The sequence below is a fragment of the Bos indicus genome, chromosome 26 (assembly GCF_029378745.1).
Source record: "Bos indicus isolate NIAB-ARS_2022 breed Sahiwal x Tharparkar chromosome 26, NIAB-ARS_B.indTharparkar_mat_pri_1.0, whole genome shotgun sequence".
In the NCBI taxonomy this organism is placed as follows: domain Eukaryota; kingdom Metazoa; phylum Chordata; class Mammalia; order Artiodactyla; family Bovidae; genus Bos; species Bos indicus.
This window is the reverse complement of record NC_091785.1, coordinates 36,761,081-36,782,696: the sequence shown is the minus strand read 5'-3', so window position 1 is coordinate 36,782,696 and position 21,616 is coordinate 36,761,081. Positions and strand designations below refer to the sequence as shown.

Below are 21,616 nucleotides of genomic sequence, written 5' to 3'. Positions count from 1 at the left end.
CCTTCAGGGGCTCTTCCTGACCAGGGATTGAACCCGCGTCTCTTTCGTCTTCTGCATTGGCAGGCGAGTTCTTTACCACTAGCACCACCTGGGAATTCCCTTTCTTTGGGGGAGGCTCACCCTTTTGTTGTATTCAAGCCTTCGACCAACTGACTGGGGCCTGTCCCACATGAGGGAGGACATTCCACTTTACTCAGGCTACCAATTAATTTTTTTTAAGATTTTAACATATATGAACCATGTTTTAGTCTTTATTGAATTTGTTATAATATTGTTTCTGCTTTTATGTTCTGGTTTTTTGGCCAAGAGGCATGTGGGATCCCATATACTTGCATTGGAAGGTGAGCTCTTAACCAATGGACCACCAGGGAAGCCCCCAGGCTACCAGTTTAGATGTTACCAGAACCCTCACAGAAACACCCAGAATACAGTTGGGCCATGTATCTGAGGAGGCTTCCCTGGTGGCTCAGATGGTAAAGAATCTGCCTGCAGTGTAGGAGACCCATCTCCCACCCCTGGGTAGGAAGATTCCCTGGAGAAGGGAATGGCTACCCACTCCAGTATTCTTGCCTGGAGAACCTCATGGACAGAGATGCCTGGTGGGCTACAGTCCATTGGGTCACGAAGAGTCGGACACGATTGAGCGCGTGCACATGCGTGCGGGCGGACACACACACACACACACACATGCACATCTCTGAGTACCCTATGACCCAGACCAGTTGACTCACAAAATTAACCATCAAAGTGGGTGTGACGAACACTAGAACAATTTCAAGATGAGTATTTCCACCTGGAGCAGTTTTTGCTAGAGATTTGACTGGTCCCAGATGTCTTGTTCTGGTCTTCTTACCTGTCCTGTGAAACCCACGCTGTCTATTTTCTCTTTAGTCTTAGCACCAGCTTGTCGGATAGTTCTTTATAATAGTACAGATGACTTTCTTGTGGACACCGCACCAGTCTTCAACTTGTACTTCCAACGTACAGAACATTTAAAGCTCACACTTTCTCTCATCCACTTAAGTGGTTTACAAGAAAGGACATCTATTCTCATTCATTTATGTAAATATATACAACTGTGCTGAGCAGTACAAATAACTTCTTGCTCTGTAATCTTTTTGTACAGTAATACACATTCCCAAAACTTCCTCTCAGAATCAGAGGTGGGGTGGTTATGGTGTCGTGAGAGATTAAAGGGAGGTCTCGGACTAGTGAGAGGCTCCCAACTAGTGACAGCCTCTGCCTCCATGCAGCCTATCCTGCTTTGGAATGTTAACAAGGAGACCCTGTATTCTCCTGCCTTTTAGTTGACAGAATGGAAAAAAGTAAATTTTACATTATTTCCTTCCTCCCCTTGAGTCCTTTCATTACCTTAAAAGTTTTTTTTTTTTTGCCTACGTATATATCCCTAAACTACTTTAAATACTTATCCAGTCTGTTACCTGTTTCTAAATTTTAAATATGGATATTGAAAGATTTTCTGTATCTATTTTACTTTTTAGATGTCTCTGCATCATATTAATAATAATGTTAGCAGCCTCCTTCTTCCAGTAATTGGACGTCTTCCCTGGTGGCTCAGATAGTAAAACGTCTGCCTGCAATGCGGGAGACCCGGGTTGGTTGGGAAGATCCCCTGGAGAAGGAAATGGCAACCCACTCCAGTACTCTTGCCTGGAAAATTCCATGGACCGAGGAGCCTGGTAGGCTCCTAGGTACAGTCCATGGGGTTGCAAAGAGTTGGACACGAGTGAGCGACTTCACTTTCTTTCTTTCACTTTAGCAGCCTCCTTCTTCCAGTAATTCATTTGGTTTTACACAGGAAAGAGATAGGACATCTTTCTCTTTCTTACAGTGATGAAAAATTTCACAACTTATTAAAAATGTAAGTAGGCTACTTATACTATTATACCACTATTAAGTAATAGGCTACTTAAATTCTAGTTCTATATTCAAATACTTAGAGAAGAGTTGGATTTTTAATAATTATTTGGAACCTGTACCTTCTATTTCTTGGCTGTTAAGGCATCTGCTAATCTCCTGTCAATCTTTTTTCTTTCTCCCAAAGATCACTCATGTCCATGATCCGGAAGCGATCCCACTCCAGCAGCGGCGGTGCTAAGAAAGAAAAGGCGGCTCAACCAGAAACAAGTAATTCTAACCCACCCTCCAGGGTTCACTTTTTAAGTTGTTGATGACGTACAGTTTTTCAGCAATAGATGTACTTGTTGAGCTGTTTGACTATGAACAGATTGTTGGGGAGAAATGTGAACTTAACAACTATAAGAATAAGCCAAAGAACAGCCATTGCCTTCCTGTGGCTTACCATCTGGAGCAGATGGACACGTGTCACTGTGATGTGAGGGATGCTGGAAACGTGTTTTCACTAAGGGACGAGGTACTTTGGGGAGTAAGTCCAGATGAGGGATTTGGGAAAAGACTTTTTACAGTTGATAGCAAGTGAACAGAGACTTTGTCAAGTATTTGCTATGTACCCTTCAGGGCTGTGTACTGGAGATACAAGATGTAGAGTCACATTTGAGTGGGGGAAGCAGGAAGTAGACCAATAATTACCAATTCAGTATATAATTGTTTAAATACATTTTTGAATCAGTACTGTGGAGGAGTGACTGTTGGTACTGACTTAAGAGGCTATAGAGGTAGACTGCTGGGTGTCAGCAAGTGATGTTTCAGCTGAGTAGTTGTGGATTTAGAAGGTCAAGGTATTTCAGGTAAAGTATAATAGATCACACAGAGGGGCAACAATTCAAAGGTTCGGAGTAGGCAAGGAGCTTGGCGTATTAGGAAACTGAAAAAAAAAAAGTTGATATTATTAGAACACCGGTGCAAGAGACGTCTGCTAGGTAGGCAGGACCAGATTCTAGAGGCGTGATCAAGATTTTGGTTCTTATTCTAAGGACAGTAGAAGTTTACGTAGGAGTGTAACATGAGATGCATCTTTTATAAAAAAATCACACTGGCTACAGTGAGAGAACAGAGAGAAGACTGCCCAGGAATGACAGTGGATGAAGGGAGACTGCTGCGCTTTTCAGACAAACATCACCTGGGCTGAGATGAGGGTGGTAGCAGAGAGAGAAAGTAATGGAGAAAGTCAGGAGCTGTTCAGGGAAGTAACATTCACAGGACCCTGATTCTTTGGAGAGAGAGATGTTGAGGATAGGGAGAGATGGGAATGGAGAGAGAAGAGCTTTCCTGCTGAGCCAAGGCACCAGGTGGGTAGGTGGTGAGTCAGTGCTCAGAGCCGTGGGTGGTTTGATGTGTGGCCACGTTAAAACAAAAGCTTGAAATGCTAGGGCCGAATCTTGGCCCTTTATGCCTGAGAACCGTAGAACCCAAAGTAAACTCCACAGTGTTTGCTCAACTCCCGTTACTTATAGAGCATGGTGGGTTTGCCTGGTTCAGGCCCAGATGAGCGGACACTTCCTGGCTCCCTTTCACTGCCTCTGGGTCTCCTAGCCCCACTCCAGCCATTTTCATACCTCTGCAGTGCAGTGTTCTCAGATCCTGGGTCTAACAAAGTTGTCCTTCATCTTAGCACATTTCTGTGCTGCCCTCTGAGGCAGAATAGAATCTAAAGCCCTGTGGTCTGCTTAGAGGTGGTTTTCTGCCTTTACTGTGTAGCCTCATTTCTCGTAGGGCTTTCCTGGTGGCTCAGGTGGTAAAGAATCCACCTGCAGTGCAGGAGACCCAGTTTCGATCCCTGGGTCAGGATGATCCCCTGGAGAAGGGAGTGGCTACCCACTCCAGTATTCTTGCCTGGAGAATCCCATGGACAGAGGATTCTGGCGGGCTACAGTCCATGGGGTCGCAAAGAGTTGGACGTGACTGAGTGACTAACACTTCACTTTCATTTCTTTTTACATATACCTCACCATATGGCTGGCCCTTGCCTGTAAGTTCCCTGTGTGTTCGTTCCTGTCTTTCCTCATCCCAGAATTGTCCTCCTGCCCTCCCTCTGCCAAGGTGCTGTCCTAATTCCAGGCATATTGCCTGGTGTGTTCCTTGGCTCTTCCTCCTCTTCTCTTATTTATTAGTATTAATAATCCAGAATGAATGGCCCCATTACTGTGTGTTGCTGTGGCAGTTGGCTTCAAATTTTGTTCCCATAAGGATTTAATGTCCCACCCCAAGACTCTGCTCTGATGTTCGAGTTATTTCTACATCTCTCCCCCTGAGCAGATTGCAGACTGTTTGAAGGCTCACTCCTCTCTGCAGCCATCCACAGCTTTCATGCATATTGATTGAATCAAAGTTTAGACTTAGTCTTTTCTTCTTATCAAGCACCTTGCAGCACCATTTAAAGCTGTTTGATTGTATCAGTGGATTGACTTTTTTGGCTTACCTCCTGCAGCCCATTGTAATGCTGCTAAAAGGTAAATTCTGCTTTGCCAGGGCATTGCAGGATTTAGAAGTCCTGACTTCTGTGATCTGCAGGGCAGCCATGCTCTTGGATTACTGATTACTGGCTGTAAATCTTCCCTGACACTTGTAATTAAGATTAAAATTTTGTTTGTTTCAATCTCATTTTGGGAAAACTGGTTAAGTCTTACAGGGTCAGGAAAGCAGTCAGAATAAAATAAATTCCCCTTCTCAATAAATTGAATATTACCTTATCAAATTAGCAGATCAAACCAGTCAATCGTAAAGGAAATCAGTTCTGAATATTCATTGGAAGGACTGATGCTGAAGCTGAAGCTTTAATACTTTGGCCACCTGATGTGAAGAACTGACTCATTAGAAAAGACCCTGATGCTGGGAAAGATTGAAAGCAGGAGGAGAAGGGGACGACAGAGGAGGAGATGGTGGGATGGCATCCCCAACTTGATGGACATGAGTTTGAGCAAGCTCCAGGAGTTGGTGATGGACAGGGAAGCCTGGCATGCTGCAGTCCATGGGGTCGAAAAGAGTCAGACATGACTGAGTGACTGAACTGAACTGATGAACCTCAGCAGCACCCTTAAATTTAAAATAAATGTGTTCTGAAACTTACTAACTCCAAGTATTAGAAACCATGCAGTTTTCCTTAAGCAAATGATATTTCATTTACAATTTGTGAAATATGGCAGCATTTTCTCCCTCATCCTTGAGCTATTGACTTGTTACTTAGGGAATCTAAGTAATTACTTAGACATCTAAGGCATTGCTTAGGAGACTTTTAGACTGGAGCCATCCTAAAATCATACTGCCTTAATGATAGGTACCATATCCATACTTTGTCTGGCAAGGTAGTTGTCTATAGTGTCTTGTTAATCATTTGCACCAAAAATTGTCATTGAATGGACAGTGATTAAATGCATGATGAATGGATGTAGAGCATCACACATCGGGGTCAGCTGAGACACTTTGGAGTTTGCATTTATAACGTAGGAACCAGCCCTGCTGTCACATGTTTTCCTGGATTAGCGTCATATTATGGCTTTTACTATACGGTTGGTCTGCTTTTCAATTTTGGAATGGAGAAGTGTTTCTTGCTAGGTTATGACCCTTAAAAAGCTTGATTGTAGGAAAGGCCTGTGAAATATTTTAGAAGTAGTCATAAGATCTCAATACAAGAAAACATTACATACTTTGCAGTTAATAACTCTAATTTTGATAAAAGTGCATTTATTGAACAGGTTATGAGATTTGAGAGGTATGCTTGCTCTTTATCATATTTGATATTTAGGTCACTTAATTTGTTGATATTGTCTGACCTCAGTTTGCTAATCTGTAGAATGGGAATAATAGTTTCTATTTCATGGGATTGTTCTGAGAATTACGAGTCTCACCACAGGTAAAGTATTTAGAGTAGCGCCCAGAACACAGAAAATACTCAACATGTTAAGTAGAAAAATACAGACATGGTACCAACCACCATGAAGGGCAGAAGTCCTCATTTGGCAGACTCTTGTGATCACTGTCATTAAGGAAATTTTCTTAACTTTATGATCTTAGGTCAAATCCAAACTTATTCAACCATGACGTGTTCTTTAGAAAATTTGTACCTCATGATGACATAAGATTTTTTACATGCCTTAAAAAAAATGTTATCGAAAGAGAAAAGTGGACTGGTGAAATTTAGAAATTCCTTTTAGTTTCCTCTAGGCAGTAACAAAAGGTTTTACTGAGTAATAACATAGGGGTTTTGTCTGTGAGTCTTTTTTTGTGTGTGAAGAACTAACTTATTTTTCAAGTGGGTCTTAAAATTTAAGCCTCAATTAATTACATGTAGCTTTCTGATCCAAGACTGACCTTGAAGCACTAACTCAAAGAACATTTGATTTTATTTTCCTGTGGCAGTTCAATAACATTACACCCCTTGTCTTCGTTTGTCCCTTTTCTTTAATCTCCAGTATCCTGCATATTTCTATTGTCCCCCTGATTACATGCTTTTGTGAGACAATTACCAACTGCGTGACTGCAGAAAAGAATTACAAAACATACCATGAGCTCTCTGTAGGTGATTCTTGCAGATTTATTAGAACTGCTTAATAGTTCAGGAGTTCGTGTAGATTGCTTTTTGCTAGTTCAAAAACAGGGTTGGTGAGAGAGAGAGTTTGTGTAGCTAACCAAGCCTTGAATTGTGCCTGAGTAGAGAATCTGATCAGAATGATTTCTTTTCCTTAAGACCAATTAAGCCTTTACATTTGAAAAAGACTGAGACATTAAAGCCTGGTTTATCATCTGTACACAATGCAGATAGTGGCACTTCTCTGAATTATCACTATGATTCTGGCAAGCAAAAATAAGAAACTACTTTAAATTCCTGCTATGTTAGATGCTGCAGCAGATCTGAATGGTGTTGACCATAATTCTCCATCTGTCTGCCTTAATTAGTTTTTGTATGGTGCATTTAATTGGGTTTCAATCATTCCTTACAGAGTGCTAATCTGTTTGTAGGCGGTGTTCCCGTTGCCATGCGGCTCTTCCCAAGTCTTACTCAAAATGGCAGCCTTTCTGAAAATCAAATGTTTTTTGAAGATTTTTTTTTTTTTTTAATTCCCAGGAATAAATTCCATACCCACATCAGGTGCTTGAATGACAGATCTGGGTCTTACTTCCTCTCATTCTGAAAAGGGTCAGCAAAAGCACTGTGTGATGTGCAGCAGGTATTTAGATATTGAATGAGGGAGTTGGTAAATGAGTGAGTGAATGAATGAATCTCTATTCATAGTAACTTTCTTGTCTGTCCCCTTGTTGATGTTCGTGAGCCATCAGCAGAGGTGGCCCTAGAATATACTGCTTAAGGGCACATAGTTGATCCATCACAGCTTTGTTATCCATCTGTTGGTGGATGTGGTCTCACTTTGGTGCCATGTCTCCCATGTCTGGCAAAAGATACTTTTTTGACTTCTAGTACTGTAAAATGCTGTTTGGATACTGAGAAATTTGAATTCCCAGCTTTTCAGTGGCTTATGAGGGTGCCCAAACACTATTTGAAATCAGGACTGTGTGAGAATACCTAGGTTATGTGGTGGATGTAGCAGTGATCCAATCACTGTGATACTGCAGAATAGAGGCTGATGGATCCTTCTGCATTCTCTGTGTTGCTCCCACCCCCCTCTTCCCCAGCATGGATAAGAGTAGCTCCTCTGAGTTAGAGTGAAGTCTGCCATGTAGCAGTAAAAGAAGCCATGATTTAGGCCTCCCTAGCACAAAGCCTGACACCACTGTGAATTAGCTGAGGGATATATAAGTAATTGTGATTGCCTACATTTAGAAGCCATCCTTTTGAGGTGTAATTATTTCTGCTCAGATAGTAAAACTATGGATAGCCATTTGAAGCCTGAACTTTTAGCAAGTCCGTCAATAGGTAGATACTTGCTGAGTGTCCTCCATGTGACCGCCCCACAGTGTGGAGTCCATTAAAGTTGCTAATTGGAGGGTCTTTGTGAGATATTTAAACTTAAATGTAGTGGATGCAGTGATTTAGCTGCAGATAAACACAAAATCTAGAGCTGCATAAATAGTGATAAGTGTTCCAAAATGATTCAGTGCTTTTGGTCAAGCTGTCCTGCAAGACACAAATTTCACTATTCTGACCAACAAGTCTTAGTTGATCTCAGTTGTATTTATCTATTTGATACATTTTCCCACAGCTTTATTGTTTTTGCAGCAAAAGAGTATAAAGATTAAACTATAGACCCTGAATTATTTTTATCAAATTTAATTACTTAATCGCAGTCATTTCTGTATGTATGTTTTCTTTCAACATTGACAGTTTTAAAAGACTTGAAAAGGTTTGCTTAAGTGTTTCCTTCCCATGTGATTCCTAAACAAAAGATGATAATTTAAAAATAGATTTTATCTATTTGCTGCTCATCTTCTGACTGTGGATTTCTTCTAACAGGTAAAAAGATCTCTTTGATTTTTTATTTTCTAATGGGCTTTTCGATGACTATTCCTGCTTTGGGCTAATTTCTTTTACATAGGTTATACCACAAATTACAAAAATATCTCTGAGGCAAAGGTGAATGATTATTTGGAGTTAGGTACAAAATTGGATTTTTGAAGACCTGGAGAGATCCGGATCTATTATTATGTTGACAAACGGAACAAACTCTATTTTGTTTAACGTAGATGAGCCAATATTGATTTCCAGGCTAAAAATTAGACCTTAAGTTTTATATCTCTTATTTCTCAAAGCAAACCTCTTATTAAAAGGTTTTTTATTGAAAAAATACTGCTACCTGGGAGCTGTTAACCTTGGTAAATTATTGGTGTTTTGTGACTCTGTCTGAAAAATGACTGTGGTTAATTACATAGTGCGATCTTTCCAAGTCACCAGAAGCAGGAAGTAGTCGTTTGCTTGTAACATAAGATGATTTACGTGTATGTTTTTTGAATAGCTGAAGAAGTCACAGACCTGAAGCGGCAAGCAGTTGAAGAGATGATGGACAGAATTAAAAAGGGAGTTCATCTCAGACCGGTTAATCAGACAGCTAGGCCCAATGCAAAGGTATGGAATGACTAGATGCTTTTCCCCCTTGATGTTTCTTTTTTCAAATGTAAAATTTGATGAAAGCTGCATCAGAATTGACTGTCAAATCTGAGGTTAAGGATAATGTGTCATAAAAACACTTGCTTCCATGAAAGCACATTTCAGGAGGACTCTGTTTGACTCATGGTAAACCTGGGACACTCCAGGAAGTATGGGTTTGGCCAGAAAGTTCGTTTGGATTTCCTATAAGCTCTTATGGGAAACCCAGATGAACTTTTGGCCAACCCCAAGTCCTGTGATTGCAGGGTGCTGCTGTCTACTTGAAAGAGACAGTGTAATACAACAAATATTTATTGAGTATCTGCTATGCGCCAGGTACTATCTTAGGCACTGGGAATAAAGCAGTGAACAAGAGACAAAGATTCTTGCCTTCCTGGGGCTTCTTTTCAGTGTGTTGAGGATAAAAATATCAGAACAGATCTCAGGCAGCTTTTGGAAAATAGGTTTATAAGATTGTCCTCATTAATTTCACAAACCCACTTCAGGTCACTTCAAGGAGAAACTCATTATATATCTATATATTCTAAACTAGACCACAGTGAGCTCCAGGACTGTGCAAGCACCCAGCGTCTAATGCAGAACTTTTCCCGTCCCCTGTATGTCTGTCCTTTTAAATAGACCCAATCATAGAGCTTTTGACATTTTTCTTGAAAAATGTTTTTTCTTTCCTCACCCAAATAAGGTATTAGCAAAGTTCTCTTTCCTCTTCCTCTTCTTTTAAACCAAACTTTATGGTTCTTTCTCACTCTCAAGGATGCCCCCTCTTCAGCTGCTTCAGTGTTCTCGAGTGTCATGACTGTTCATTAGAAATTCTGCTGGGCTTTTAAAGTTGCCTCTTTGTCACCAGCAGACAAGATCGCTGGGCAAGGCAGAAATAGCCATGGTGTGGGCGGTCCACGGAGAGGAGGCTGGGCAGAGGGAATGAATATTTCATTCCAAGAGAGGATTTACATCTAGTGCAGCTTCAGCTAGCTATGGAGAATAATTCAGTCCTACGCTAGTGCTCTGAAAGCAGACAGAATGTGCATCTTGACGAGAAGCTGAGTGTGTAAGCACCCAGCACCAGTGTCTAGTGAGTGAAGAACACTGTTGATGGAGTTGGGTACTTGCCTGTGAGTCACCCAGCTTCCCAGGCTGCTTCTCCATAGAATACCATCTGTGACTCACACAGTTGTCATCAGGGTCAAATGGAATAAAATGTGAAAACACTTTAAAATGCAGCATCTAAGTAGAACCTTAGAAAGAGAATGCATTTTTATGGCTTTCGTGTCACAACTATTTAGGAAAGAATAGCAAAACCAAATTATTACTAGAGGAAAAATGCAGTGTCATAAAAGAAACAAAATTAGAAAGAAAAATGTTGAAAACTTCTTAAATCGTAAGCAATTAGTGTTCTGTATATACTTTCATTTTCAGAATATCACTGTGTCCTTTTTCTTTCATGCTGTGGCTCTTTCAACAGTTACACATTATTTAATGTCAATTCAAAGTCTGGACAACACCTGAACAAGGATCATGGGACTTTTTTTTTTTTGCTGGTAATCATTAAACTATGTAGATACAGTGCCAAATGACCTGTCAGTAGCCTTTGAAACAAATGGTCACCGCATGCGGCAGTCCACACTTCTTGCCCCAGTACCGTCAGTGCCTTCCTGATATGTCCCCGGTTGTGAGAGTATGCAGTCCAAGCTTTAAAAAGCTTGTGCAGTCAGAGGGCACCTTGAGTGGCGCAGCAGCATCTTTGAATATGCCTGTAGCCAGGGCATTTGTTCAAAAGTCGTAACTGCTCACCAAACAGCTTACCTGCAAGTCAGGCCTGCCTTGAGGGTACTCATTTAACTGCATATTACTGAATTCCTTGATGCTGCTGGTGGTGCTGGTGTGGTTAAAATTAGCATCTTAGAGCTTTTGACTGGCACCCATGGCATGTATACGTCACAGGAAACTAAGGCTCCGAAAATCGGATGCCTTAGTCTAATTTGTACATGAGCAGCAAACCCCCCTCTCTTTCTCTCTCTCACTTTTTCTGACTGTACAATTTTAAAAAATTGGAATAGGATCTTATTCTTTTATTACCTTTTGAGAGGAAAGGATTATAGGTTGCAATGAATCACCTCCCATTTCTTGATGCAAGATTAGCCTGGCCTCTTTTCTAGGAATGAGAGGCCTGAGGGATTCCTTTCACCGTGACTTGCAGGTTTTCTCTTTACCTCTATCCTTTGTGAAGGGAAGTGGTATGAGGAAAATCAAAGATTTTTTTTTTTTCCCAGTCTTTTCATTTAGGGCCTCATGCCAAATTTTTCTTCTGTTAAATCAGTTGAGCGGTCCATAGAAACTGTTAGGTGTGGCGGGGCAGGCAAGTGTTACCCAGAACTTCATTTCAAATGATTTTGTTCAGGGTGTCGCCAGATGAGAGCTGGACTTGTCATCAAGACACCTGCCTCAAATACAGAATTCCTCAAGGTGAAACTTTCCTCATAAATAAGATGAAGTGGGGACTTCCCTGGTGGTCCGTGGCTAAGACTCCACACTTCCAATGCAGGGGGCCTGGGATCGATCCCTGGTCGGGGAACTAGATCCCACATGCTACAGCTAAGACCTGGCACAGCCAAATAAATAAACAAATTAATATTTTTTAAAAAAAGATGAAGTGCTTGGACTACACACCCTCTGAGGTCTTTTACTGCTTTGAGAGCCAGTGATGCTAACGTTCTCCTATAATCTGGGTTCTTTGCTGATCCCTGTTATGAAATTCATGAGACGAGACCTCCCAGGCCTCTGTGAGCTGGCCTTTGGCTGGAGCTGATGGAGCTGAGCGAGGTTTTCTGCCCTGTCGCTTGCTTTCTGCTCTGCATTGCTGCTTTCCTGGTCCTCACTTGCTGGCTCAAGTCCAGCAATGAGAGTGGAGAAAAGTTTGTTGTAAAATGTTCTGAATCATTTGGAATTAAATCTTTGAAATTTAATGTTTACCAGATCTTTTCTATATATGATGAGAGCAAGAAGTAATAAAACAGGTAGACTGATGGTGGCTCGAGTCCTTTTGCTTTGACTAACGCCTCTAATTTTCTGTTTAACTGCGCCCTTGGGAGCACTAACATGTCTAATATTTTTTTCCTAACTGTTAGACATCGACCTAATTATTAAAACACATAGTCAATATAATATAAGTTACCAACACTTTGCCATGTAAAAATCTTTGTTTGGTATTTTAAAACCGAATTACTCAGTTGTTTTTCTTCTTTTTAAAATTGTAGCCGGAATCTGCAAAAGGCTCTGAAAGTGCCGTGAATGAACTAAAAGGAATGCTGGTAAGAATAGATCTCAGCTTTTTACTTAGTTAATGGGAAAATGGAAGAATATTTTTAAACTGTATTGATAAATAATTGGTTTTGATATATTTTAGTTCCGTTTACAATAAGCCTCATTACTTGTGATAGTTTACTTGATTGTGCTGTGGACTCTTGCATCGGGTGTGTTAATAATGTGTCAGTACTCCGCTGTTTCTGTTCTAAAAGGATGGGTACACTTTCCCCCAAATCACTGTCTCCTGTTCTTGTCCTCCAATCCTTGCATTGCAGCATGAAGATAAAGTGTCTGGCCAGATGTGAGAATCAGCAGATGCTTATTGATACCAGAAATATAGTATATATATTATAAATATAGTAGATAGATATAAATATAGTAGATAATCTTATAAGTAAATCTCTATCTAGATTATAGATTTATTTATAAGTAAATCTACAATAAATATAGTAGATAATAACAGTATATTGTATAGTAGTATCTCACATGAATGGTGCTTAACTTTGGAGACTGAAAGCAGAATTCTTGGCACCTAAATATAAATCTGAGCTTCTACCCAAATGTGTTAGCATCAGAGTCACAGTTTGCTTTCCTCACAGTTTAAAAAAAGTCATTTGATCATAAATTGGAGAATAAAAGAAAAGTTCCTTTCTTTATGTTACTAATTTCATTCTCTGAAAGTAATTCACATCCATTGGAGAACATGCTTACTGCCCATCTCTAGTCATATTTCTTCTTTCCAGAGTCTGAGCTTTTGCCAACAGAATAAATGACTACTGTCCTGTCCAACAGTTTCTGTCAGAGACAAACGCCTCACTTAGAAAATGTTTCAGATGCTAAGAGCTCTATTCTCAGATCCCGTTACAGTCTCAATACCAGTTATTATGCACAGTAAGTCAGCAAACATGGGGGCGGAGGTACAGAGCTAATATTCCCATGTTTGTTGTTACTGCGCTAATTATGCATTGCATGCAGACATCCACATAATTGTGGTAAACAAAATTATTTTCATCAAGCACGAAACAGTAGACTTAACCCAGAACGGCTTAATTAGTTTGCTGTAGTTTTTAGGTGAGTGGAATTAGTACTCATGAGAGGTGTGCAACACTGGCTAATCGTGGTGGCCTCCCTTCAGAATAAAGTATTAAAATCTTTGGAAAAAATAGGTGGTTATTATCTAATGGTTTCTTTGGTGGGAAAATGTTGTTATCCAGTGTTCTGGTAAGGAGGCTGCCCTGTGATGGTCTTCTTGTTGTCTCTACATGACACTGTAAATTCCTGTTCGTAAAGACGCCCTCGGGGCGTTCTGAGGTTCTGGGTTTTTAGTTCTGATCCTCAGTGAAAAGGTAAACTGCACTCAGTTTGTTGTTAAAATTAGGTTTATTTGAAAAAATCAGTCATCGACATGAGACACGTAGTATTTGATCACCCAAGATATCCCACTTCCTGATAATGCTGGATGGTAGCAAGTTTACTGAATCACAGCATTGCTTTTATTTTTTTATTTTTTGCATTTTTTAAAAAAATTTTATTTTATTTTTAAACTTTACATAATTGTATTAGTTTTGCCAAATATCAAAATGAATCCACCACAGGTAACGTCATGTTCACTAGACACTCATACTCACTATGGTTTTGTGCCACTTCAAGGAGAGAAATTCATGAACAGATTTTTGTGGAATAATTTGCAAAGTATAAAAACTGTCAAAACATCTTTCTTTTCTGCAGGTTGCCCCCATCCTCTTTTGCCCTGGATTTATCATTAGATTTCCCTTCCTTACGTGGTATTAATGTGTATCACTAACAGCTGTTATTCTTTTCCTTACATTTTTAAGAAGTGGAACTCAAGATGCCCTCCCCTACTTTCCTCTGCCCAAATGGCAACTTTGCACTACCACTATATAAGTTGCCTTTGAGGGCTGATGGATCACTTGGAGCTCCTAGTCACCTTCAGCCAAGACACCATACAACTTCTTTTAGGTCAGAAATGAAGCCCCCCCACCCCCCCATCAGATGGGGCTCTAATGGTGCTTCCTGCTGGAGTTCAGACTATTAGGAGTTAGTACCAAGCAAAGCACATGCCACCAACCTCACAGTTGTGGCATGTGAGAAACAAACATGAAAAGAACATGAAAAGTCTGCTGAATGTGTACTGAAGTGGAAAATGAGCACAGGGACCAAGAGATACCAAGAAACCAGGAAGCGCTGGGTTCAGTTCTGTTCCTGAACAGAAACCAGGAATGAGCTCAGTGTGCAGGTGTTTTTGCTGAAATGAAAGTGACCTGAGTTGTAAGCCTTCCGCTGAAACTTAGCACATGGGTAGAAAACACATCTCATCTTTTGGGGAGTTGGAAAATCTCACTCTTTTGTACACTTTTCAGGTCAACTTTTAAAAGTCTCAGTGTTGACTGAACTTACTTTTCCAAGTCTATTTGCGCTTAATTTTTAAAGTTGTATAGTCTGTGGATAGAAATATATACAGTTCACTTCTCATAGTCACACAAGGGTTTTGGAAATCTCTGGAGCCACCCCAGCCATTTAAAAGCCACTCTTAAGTGAAAATGATGATTTCCAAAGAATGATTCAGTAGAAATTAATCTGAAAGTCTCCTCTCAAGTTCAGTTGCCTCAAAATCAAAGAGACAAAACCAGCTTTTTAAAAATTCTTTTAGGTCTTTTTGAACTTTATGAGTTTTTGTCAAATTACTCCCTGACAATTAGTTTTTTCAGTTTTATGAACATTTAACTAACATGAAGATTAACAATTTATTGACCAGAGACATTTCAGTATTCACTTACATAACAAATCACTGGCCACTGGCATTAATTTTTGCAAAATCTCCCAGTCAGTAATATGTTAAAACTGGTAAATGATGAAAGTGGCTTGAAGTAGAAACAGAGTACTGTTCTAGAAACTAGAAAGGCCAAGGTCAAGGTTCAGCCCTATTAGCCACTTACTGTGGGACCTGGCCCCAAACTCCTAGGGATTCTCTTCTCTGTGAAGTGAAGGAATTGTATGTACCACATGGTAATTGCTGATTCTCTAATTTTATGATTATAATATAAATAGATAATTAAGACAATCTCAATACTTTATTAGCTGAGGTCCTGGATCATGTCGGTTGAGATCAGTGCAGAAACCTTTCCTCCAGAATTGCCTCCATATTTAAAGTTTGCTCAGATATTAACTGAATCAACCATCTCAGTCAGTGAATGGAGAAAGAAGTTGGGAATTCAGGGATTAGAACTTGGAAAATGGATTCCTTCAAGTATCAGGTGTGATGAGAGGGTAGCTCGCCACAGTCAGGAGTTTGGGGAAATAATGCTTTTATCCAAACAAAAATAGAGAATATTGTGAAAGATAAATTCTTCAATAAAAGATGTCCCTGGACGGTGTATGGGTATGTACATGTACATACACATATACACAGACACATTATTTTTTCTTGAATTAACTCCAGCCATTGGAAATAGCATGCAGAATGTCCTTGATATTCAAATAATTTGAATATCAAATTGAGTATCACTCAATAGTTTTATGAGTGATTTTAATAGTAATGGCCATGAGTTTTTCTGTTTACAAATGGTACAACTTTTTAAAAATTTTCAGCACAAATGATTTGGGAATATTTTTTCTAATACATTAAAAAAATGTTATCTAAGTTGGTTTTAGTTCTGTTTTCATTACCTTATCAGTGTCAATCCTGCCTTACTGTATAACTCTTTGATGAGTGGGTATATATCCTCATTAACTGTTAAATAAAATTATCTGATTTTTTAAAATTATAAAATAATTATAGTGTTACATGTAATACGATTTTCCTTTAATGTATTTTGTGAATTTTTGCAATAAATCAAGAGGAGAAAGAGGTTCTCCCAGAGGGAAAATGTTGGATGCCTGATTAAAATGTGAGCCTTCTGTATTTTACACATGGGTTTTGGTTAGCTAGCCAGCAGCAGAAGACTGTAGTCTCCTAATCATATCAGGCAATTTCCCCGTGACAACAGACTGCTTTTCTGTCACTTTGTGCTGTTGGGTGGAGAAAAACACCTTTGTAAATAAAACAGCATAGTAAATAACCTATATCATGTGAGATTTGCAATTACCTAATTTTACAAGCTACTTTTTTTGTTTTATAGGCTAAAGAAGAAACATGAGTTATCATTTTAGCCAGTAGGATTCTTAGAATCCTTCAGGAAGTTGGCAGGGGGCAGGGAGCAGGATTAAGGCAAACCCACAGTGAGCTGAGATGACAAAGGCTGGCCTATTTATTAGCCTTGGTGGACAAAGGCTGCCTTCCAACTCTGCCATGAAGTCTGGAAAGTTATACCTGACTTGAGGTTCTGATTTTCTCTGATCAGAAGATTGTGGTTCAACTGGGGTTTTTGTTTTGTTTTGTTTTGTTTTTTTAAATCCCTGTTCCTCGACAAGCCTGTGGCACAGCTGAGGAGGGCTATTTCAAAGAAATGGCATTTCTTAGAAAAGAAAATGGACCACTTTTAATGGTGGATGCTCAATCCTTATCCCTTAAATCTGAGAAGTGCATCACCCAGTGTTCTGTACAAACACTTGACCAGTAACGGAGCCAGAAAACCATAGCTGTCCCTCCAAAACATACTTCCTGGAGGAGCCAGGGCCGGGAAGCACTCCCTGGGTCTCTCTCAGTCCTCTTGAAAGTCAGCATTGCTTTCAGCAGGAGCCCAGCTCTATGGTGTCCTTGTCTTGTTTTGCCTTCAGCGTCTTCTGGGTCCTAACTCCTGCATTCCCTGCCTCCCCCGTTCAGCAGTGTGGCATGGCGGTGCCGGCCCTTCCTTGCCTCCCTGTATGATTATAACCTTTGCTCTTGCACGATGAAGTCGTGGTGTGTTCAGTGCAGCACTTCCTTGGGTAAGCCACCGGAGAGCACTTTGTGCCTCCTTTGGCAGTGCGACACCAGTGTCACCAGGTGTGCAGCCAGGGTCATTCTCTCTGAAGAATCAGCCACATATTTCAGTGCCGCAAGGATATGGGTTCAGTAACTCGTGGCTGCCATATCAAGATAACCTTCTCAGGTGAGTTCAGTATATCCGTTCTCTTCTCCACGTGGTCGATCAACACACATCAGAATCTTAATCATCAATGTGCAAGTACCTTCCCAGCACTGAATTTCATATAGTTAGCCCATCGAGAGGTGTTCTTGTGCCGTTCTTTTGATATGAAAGCTCGACATCTTACATCATCAGTAGCGTCTTCTTAAATGATCCAACACTGTGTTGTTAAAGATGTGTGCATTAAAAATACATACAGAGCAAATTCATTTTTAGTTCCTAATTCCATTCAAATTCTGGTAATGTTTTGACTTTTATATTCTTTTGTGTATTGTATTAAGACATTAACCTTTTTGTTTTTGTTTTGTTTTCACTTTAGGGGACACTTAACAAATCCACTAGTTCAAGAAGCTTAAAATCCCTTCACATTGAAAACAGTGAAACTGAGTTAGAAAGGATTTTGCGTCGCAGAAAGTTGACAACAGAAGCAGATAGCAGTAGTAAGCTGGTTTGAATTCTCCACAGTTCTACTCTTCCTCTCTTAAGCATCTTCCTTTCAGTCTCTTTTTAACATAAAATGATCTTTCTAAAATTATTATTAAAATTTTTTTGATGTGAATGAGAAGTATTGGATGGGCAAAGGTACTTAGGGATATCTCATAAGAGCTCTTATGTATTTTTATTTATTGGCATGTTTGTTTAGTTATTTGTAGGGAATCAGGGTCTTCTGGATCTGCTTTGCTGAATGCAGGATGCCCTGTGGTTAAAAACTTTCAGGCGGGGCTTTGGTAACAATGTTTAGGGAAGGGTACCTAACCAGAGGGCATGAGTTTAATTCACTGCTTGTCCTACAAGCAAATTGCTCAACCTCTCTCAGTTTCTTCATCTATAAAATGAGAATAATAAAAGCACTACCTCATAGACTTATTTCAAGGATCAAGCCATTATGTTTCAATATGTATAAACAGTGCTGAGCACAATGCCTGGGACAAAGCACATAATAACTAGTAATAATAGTAGTAATTACAAATCAGTTACCAATGTAGAGAGAGCGTCTTTATTTTTCATATCCATTTAGGTTATTGCCTCTGCCTGTGAACCAGTGAGCAAGTCCAGCTCTGTCACCCACTGTAAATGACCATCTGAGCATCTTGAGATCACAGTTTGCATTGCTGTCATGACACAGGTGTATTAGACTTCATCGTGTGTTCCAGAACTCACTTTGTATGTCTGCAGTTTTTTTTCCATCAGCTTGGTCATGGGAAGTAGCAGGAACCTGTGTGAGGTTTTCCCCCTTGTTGCCAGGAGGCTAGTTTTGAAAAACCACCGTAAACTAATATTAACAGTGACCATAGCTAAAGGACTGACTCTTTTAGACTGTGTTAAATCAACTGCAATTAGTCTATCACAACAGTTTATATTTGCATTGCCATCATGTCTATCAGGTTTAAATTGCTAGAATATTAAGGATTTGGGGTTTTGATAATCAAGCTCTAGTTTGCATATAGAAAGTGAAAGTGAAAGTCGCTCAGTTGTGTCCAACTCTTGGCAACCCCATGGACTGTACAGTCCATGGAATTCTCCAGGCCAGAATACAAGAGTGGGTAGCTTTTCCCTTCTCCAGGGGATCTTCCCCACCCAAGGATCAAACCCAGGTCTCCCTCACTGCAGGCAGATTCTTTACCAGCTGAGCCACAAGGGAAGCCCAGTTTGCATATAGGGATTTACTCAATTGAGTAAATTGGTTCCTTGAACCAGAAGCAGCATAAAACCAGCCAAAACTTTTTTTTTTTTTTAAATAAAAAAGTGAAGCCTTTGTGTCCTCCTTAGAAAAAATCAGCCGTCCAGTTTTTAGTTTGAACTAGAAATTCTGTTAATATCCTATAAGAATTAACAACCCCCACCCCTAGAAAGAATAACCACCTCTCAGGAAAAATAAAGGATACCATAGAAGAGTGTTTGTCTTGATGTGTGCTTTACAAGCTTTTACCAGCCTCCACAATGAACTGTTACTCATTTGCAACTTAATCAGTGCTATGACTTTTCCAACATTTCATCCTGAAAGTATTCGTGTAGTCGTCATTCATAGTCTTCACTCATTTTTGGGACTTTGTGAATGCCATTTTAGTGCTCTGTCATTTACATTTTTTATTTTGCCACTGACCTTTATGTTCCTCCAGAAACATTCTTCACTCTTTTGGTCAAACACGTACCACTCGCTATTTCAGAGTTAGTTTTCCACGGGAGAAATGAGGAAACATTTTCATTTTAGTCAGTATGGAAAGCTGAATATTTCAAATGTGGAGAAAGCTAGGAACATATTTTATAGGCATAGTGAGAATCTTTCATTTTATTGATTATATTCCACCAGCATACAGATATTCAAGGTATCATTTGAGGCAAGTTATAATAGGAGATTCAGTAGAATCATTAACATTTAGATAGAGAAATAAGAACTGTGTAATTGGCAGGGTAGAGAGGAAACATACTAAAGGGAGTGGCTTGTAGGTGAGCAGAAATATTCTTTCAAGTAGCCAAAGCAAAAAAAAAAAAAAAAACTAGAGGAATCAAACTTCAATCTCTATCACCTAGTAAAAGAAATCATACCATTTTTTTTTAAACATAGTTCAGATGTTTTCAAAGGATCAAGCTGGCAGAGGTATTTACTATGTAAATCTTTTTATAAAGGTCATGGAATGAGAAAGTGAAATTCCAGGGGAACAAATAAGGAGCTGAAGTAGCCCAGCTTCGTGGTGGGAGCAGATTACAAAGATGAGTTTGATAAGTTTGTTCCTCGGGTGCATTTGAGTCTCTGAGGTTTTTTTCCTTCTGCACACAAAGGCTTATGGGAAGGCTAAAGGTGAGGTCACAGAATGGAGAGAAGAAGCATCCTGAGAGGCAGAGGCCGCCTGAGGTTGGCAGGACTCCTATCTCAGGTTTGTCAGTCTCTCTCCCAACAGCCAGAGAAGCACCTCTTCCTTTAGACTTTTTTTTAATGGAGTTAATTGGTACTCCCTTGATTTACCTAGATTTGTGGCCTACTAAATGGACATTTCAAAGAGCTCCAAGTGCCCCTCAGAAAATACTTGGACAGCTTAAACAGGATGCAATAATAATGATAATATTAAACATCATCACCATCTTAAACATTAAGCATTTTTCTTCATATTTTTCTTTTGTATGTAATGAAAATACGAGTTCTGGCTCAGCTCAACCATTCTCCCCAATTTTTAATTGGCTTAGTTGCAGAACAAGCAGCAGGCATTGGTGTATATTCAAAAACTAGATCTTGCTTTTCTATAAGGACAGATTGTTTAAAGCTACTGGGTGTTGCAGTCAGCAGTTACCCAAGAGCAGAATAGAGCTTCTCTAAAGCAAATCTGAGCTCACCTTTAGATGTTACACTTCTGGATTCTTTGGAATGGACTTTTTTTTTTTTTCTTTTTGGACTTTCTTGATCTTTCTGCCCTTTTCTCTTTACTCCCTCATTGCCATGCAACATGAGGCTTGCCACAGGCAGGAGAGAAAGGCCTTTTGACCCAGAATATTCTATAATACCACAAATTTGTCTGCTTCGATGATATAGAAGAAATCGATGAGAAAGGCAGACAGTGATGCTCTGTGAGCTGAGGCTTTCCACCAGACCAGGGGGGATTAAGTCTAAAGGAGCTGCAGTCACAGAATGGCTGAACAATTTTCTAGCCTCTCTTACACAAGTTTTTCAAATTAGAACTTCATTTTTGGAGTTCATATGTTATACTGCTATAATACGTGACACATTTATATGCAAATAGAAGAATAAATTTCCAGACCTTAATATTAGTGATCAAGGATTAGGTAACATTTTGGATTGTACCACCAGTACTTTTCCATTTTAGGAGACGATCTGACATTGTTTAAGGATAAAGAGACTCCCAAGTTTTGTTTTCTTCTTAGTGGCACCTTTCACGTTTGTTCTTTAGCTTAATTTTTTAGAAGTTCTAATTTTATTTGTACCATTGTGACATTTTATAAATTATTTTGTTTTAAAAGAGTACCTAAGGATTCCTTCTGAAGTTTCAGGAAAGACATATTAGATCTTGCTTTGAAAAAGCTGTCTAGGATAGCAAGCATCTTCCTAACAGAAGACAGAAAAAAGTAATGATGGAGTTTAGCTTCAGTGCCAGCAGTTTCAGAGTGATATGCCAATAATTGTAGTAAGCCCTATTACAGTTTTCTGATCCTATCTAAAAAGAGTAGAAAAGTCCAAAAGGTAAACAGCCAAACTCTTTGCCACTTAATTTTTATA

General features: G+C 39.6%; 1 protein-coding gene across 4 annotated transcripts in view; it reads left to right on the top strand.

Annotated features, from left to right (window-relative positions):
* Positions 1-21,616, top strand: part of SHTN1 (shootin 1) — a 109,603-nt gene that overhangs the window by 69,103 nt on the left and 18,884 nt on the right. For 2 of the 4 annotated variants that reach the window (XM_070780914.1, XM_019953100.2), the window contains exons 12-15: positions 2,066-2,148; positions 8,847-8,956; positions 12,253-12,306; positions 17,708-17,828. In XM_070780914.1, coding sequence (XP_070637015.1) covers positions 2,066-2,148; positions 8,847-8,956; positions 12,253-12,306; positions 17,708-17,828 — 368 coding nt within the window. The remainder of the gene's footprint in view (positions 1-2,065; positions 2,149-8,846; positions 8,957-12,252; positions 12,307-17,707; positions 17,829-21,616) is intronic. The other 2 variants (XM_070780916.1, XM_070780915.1) reach the window with 1 other exon arrangement.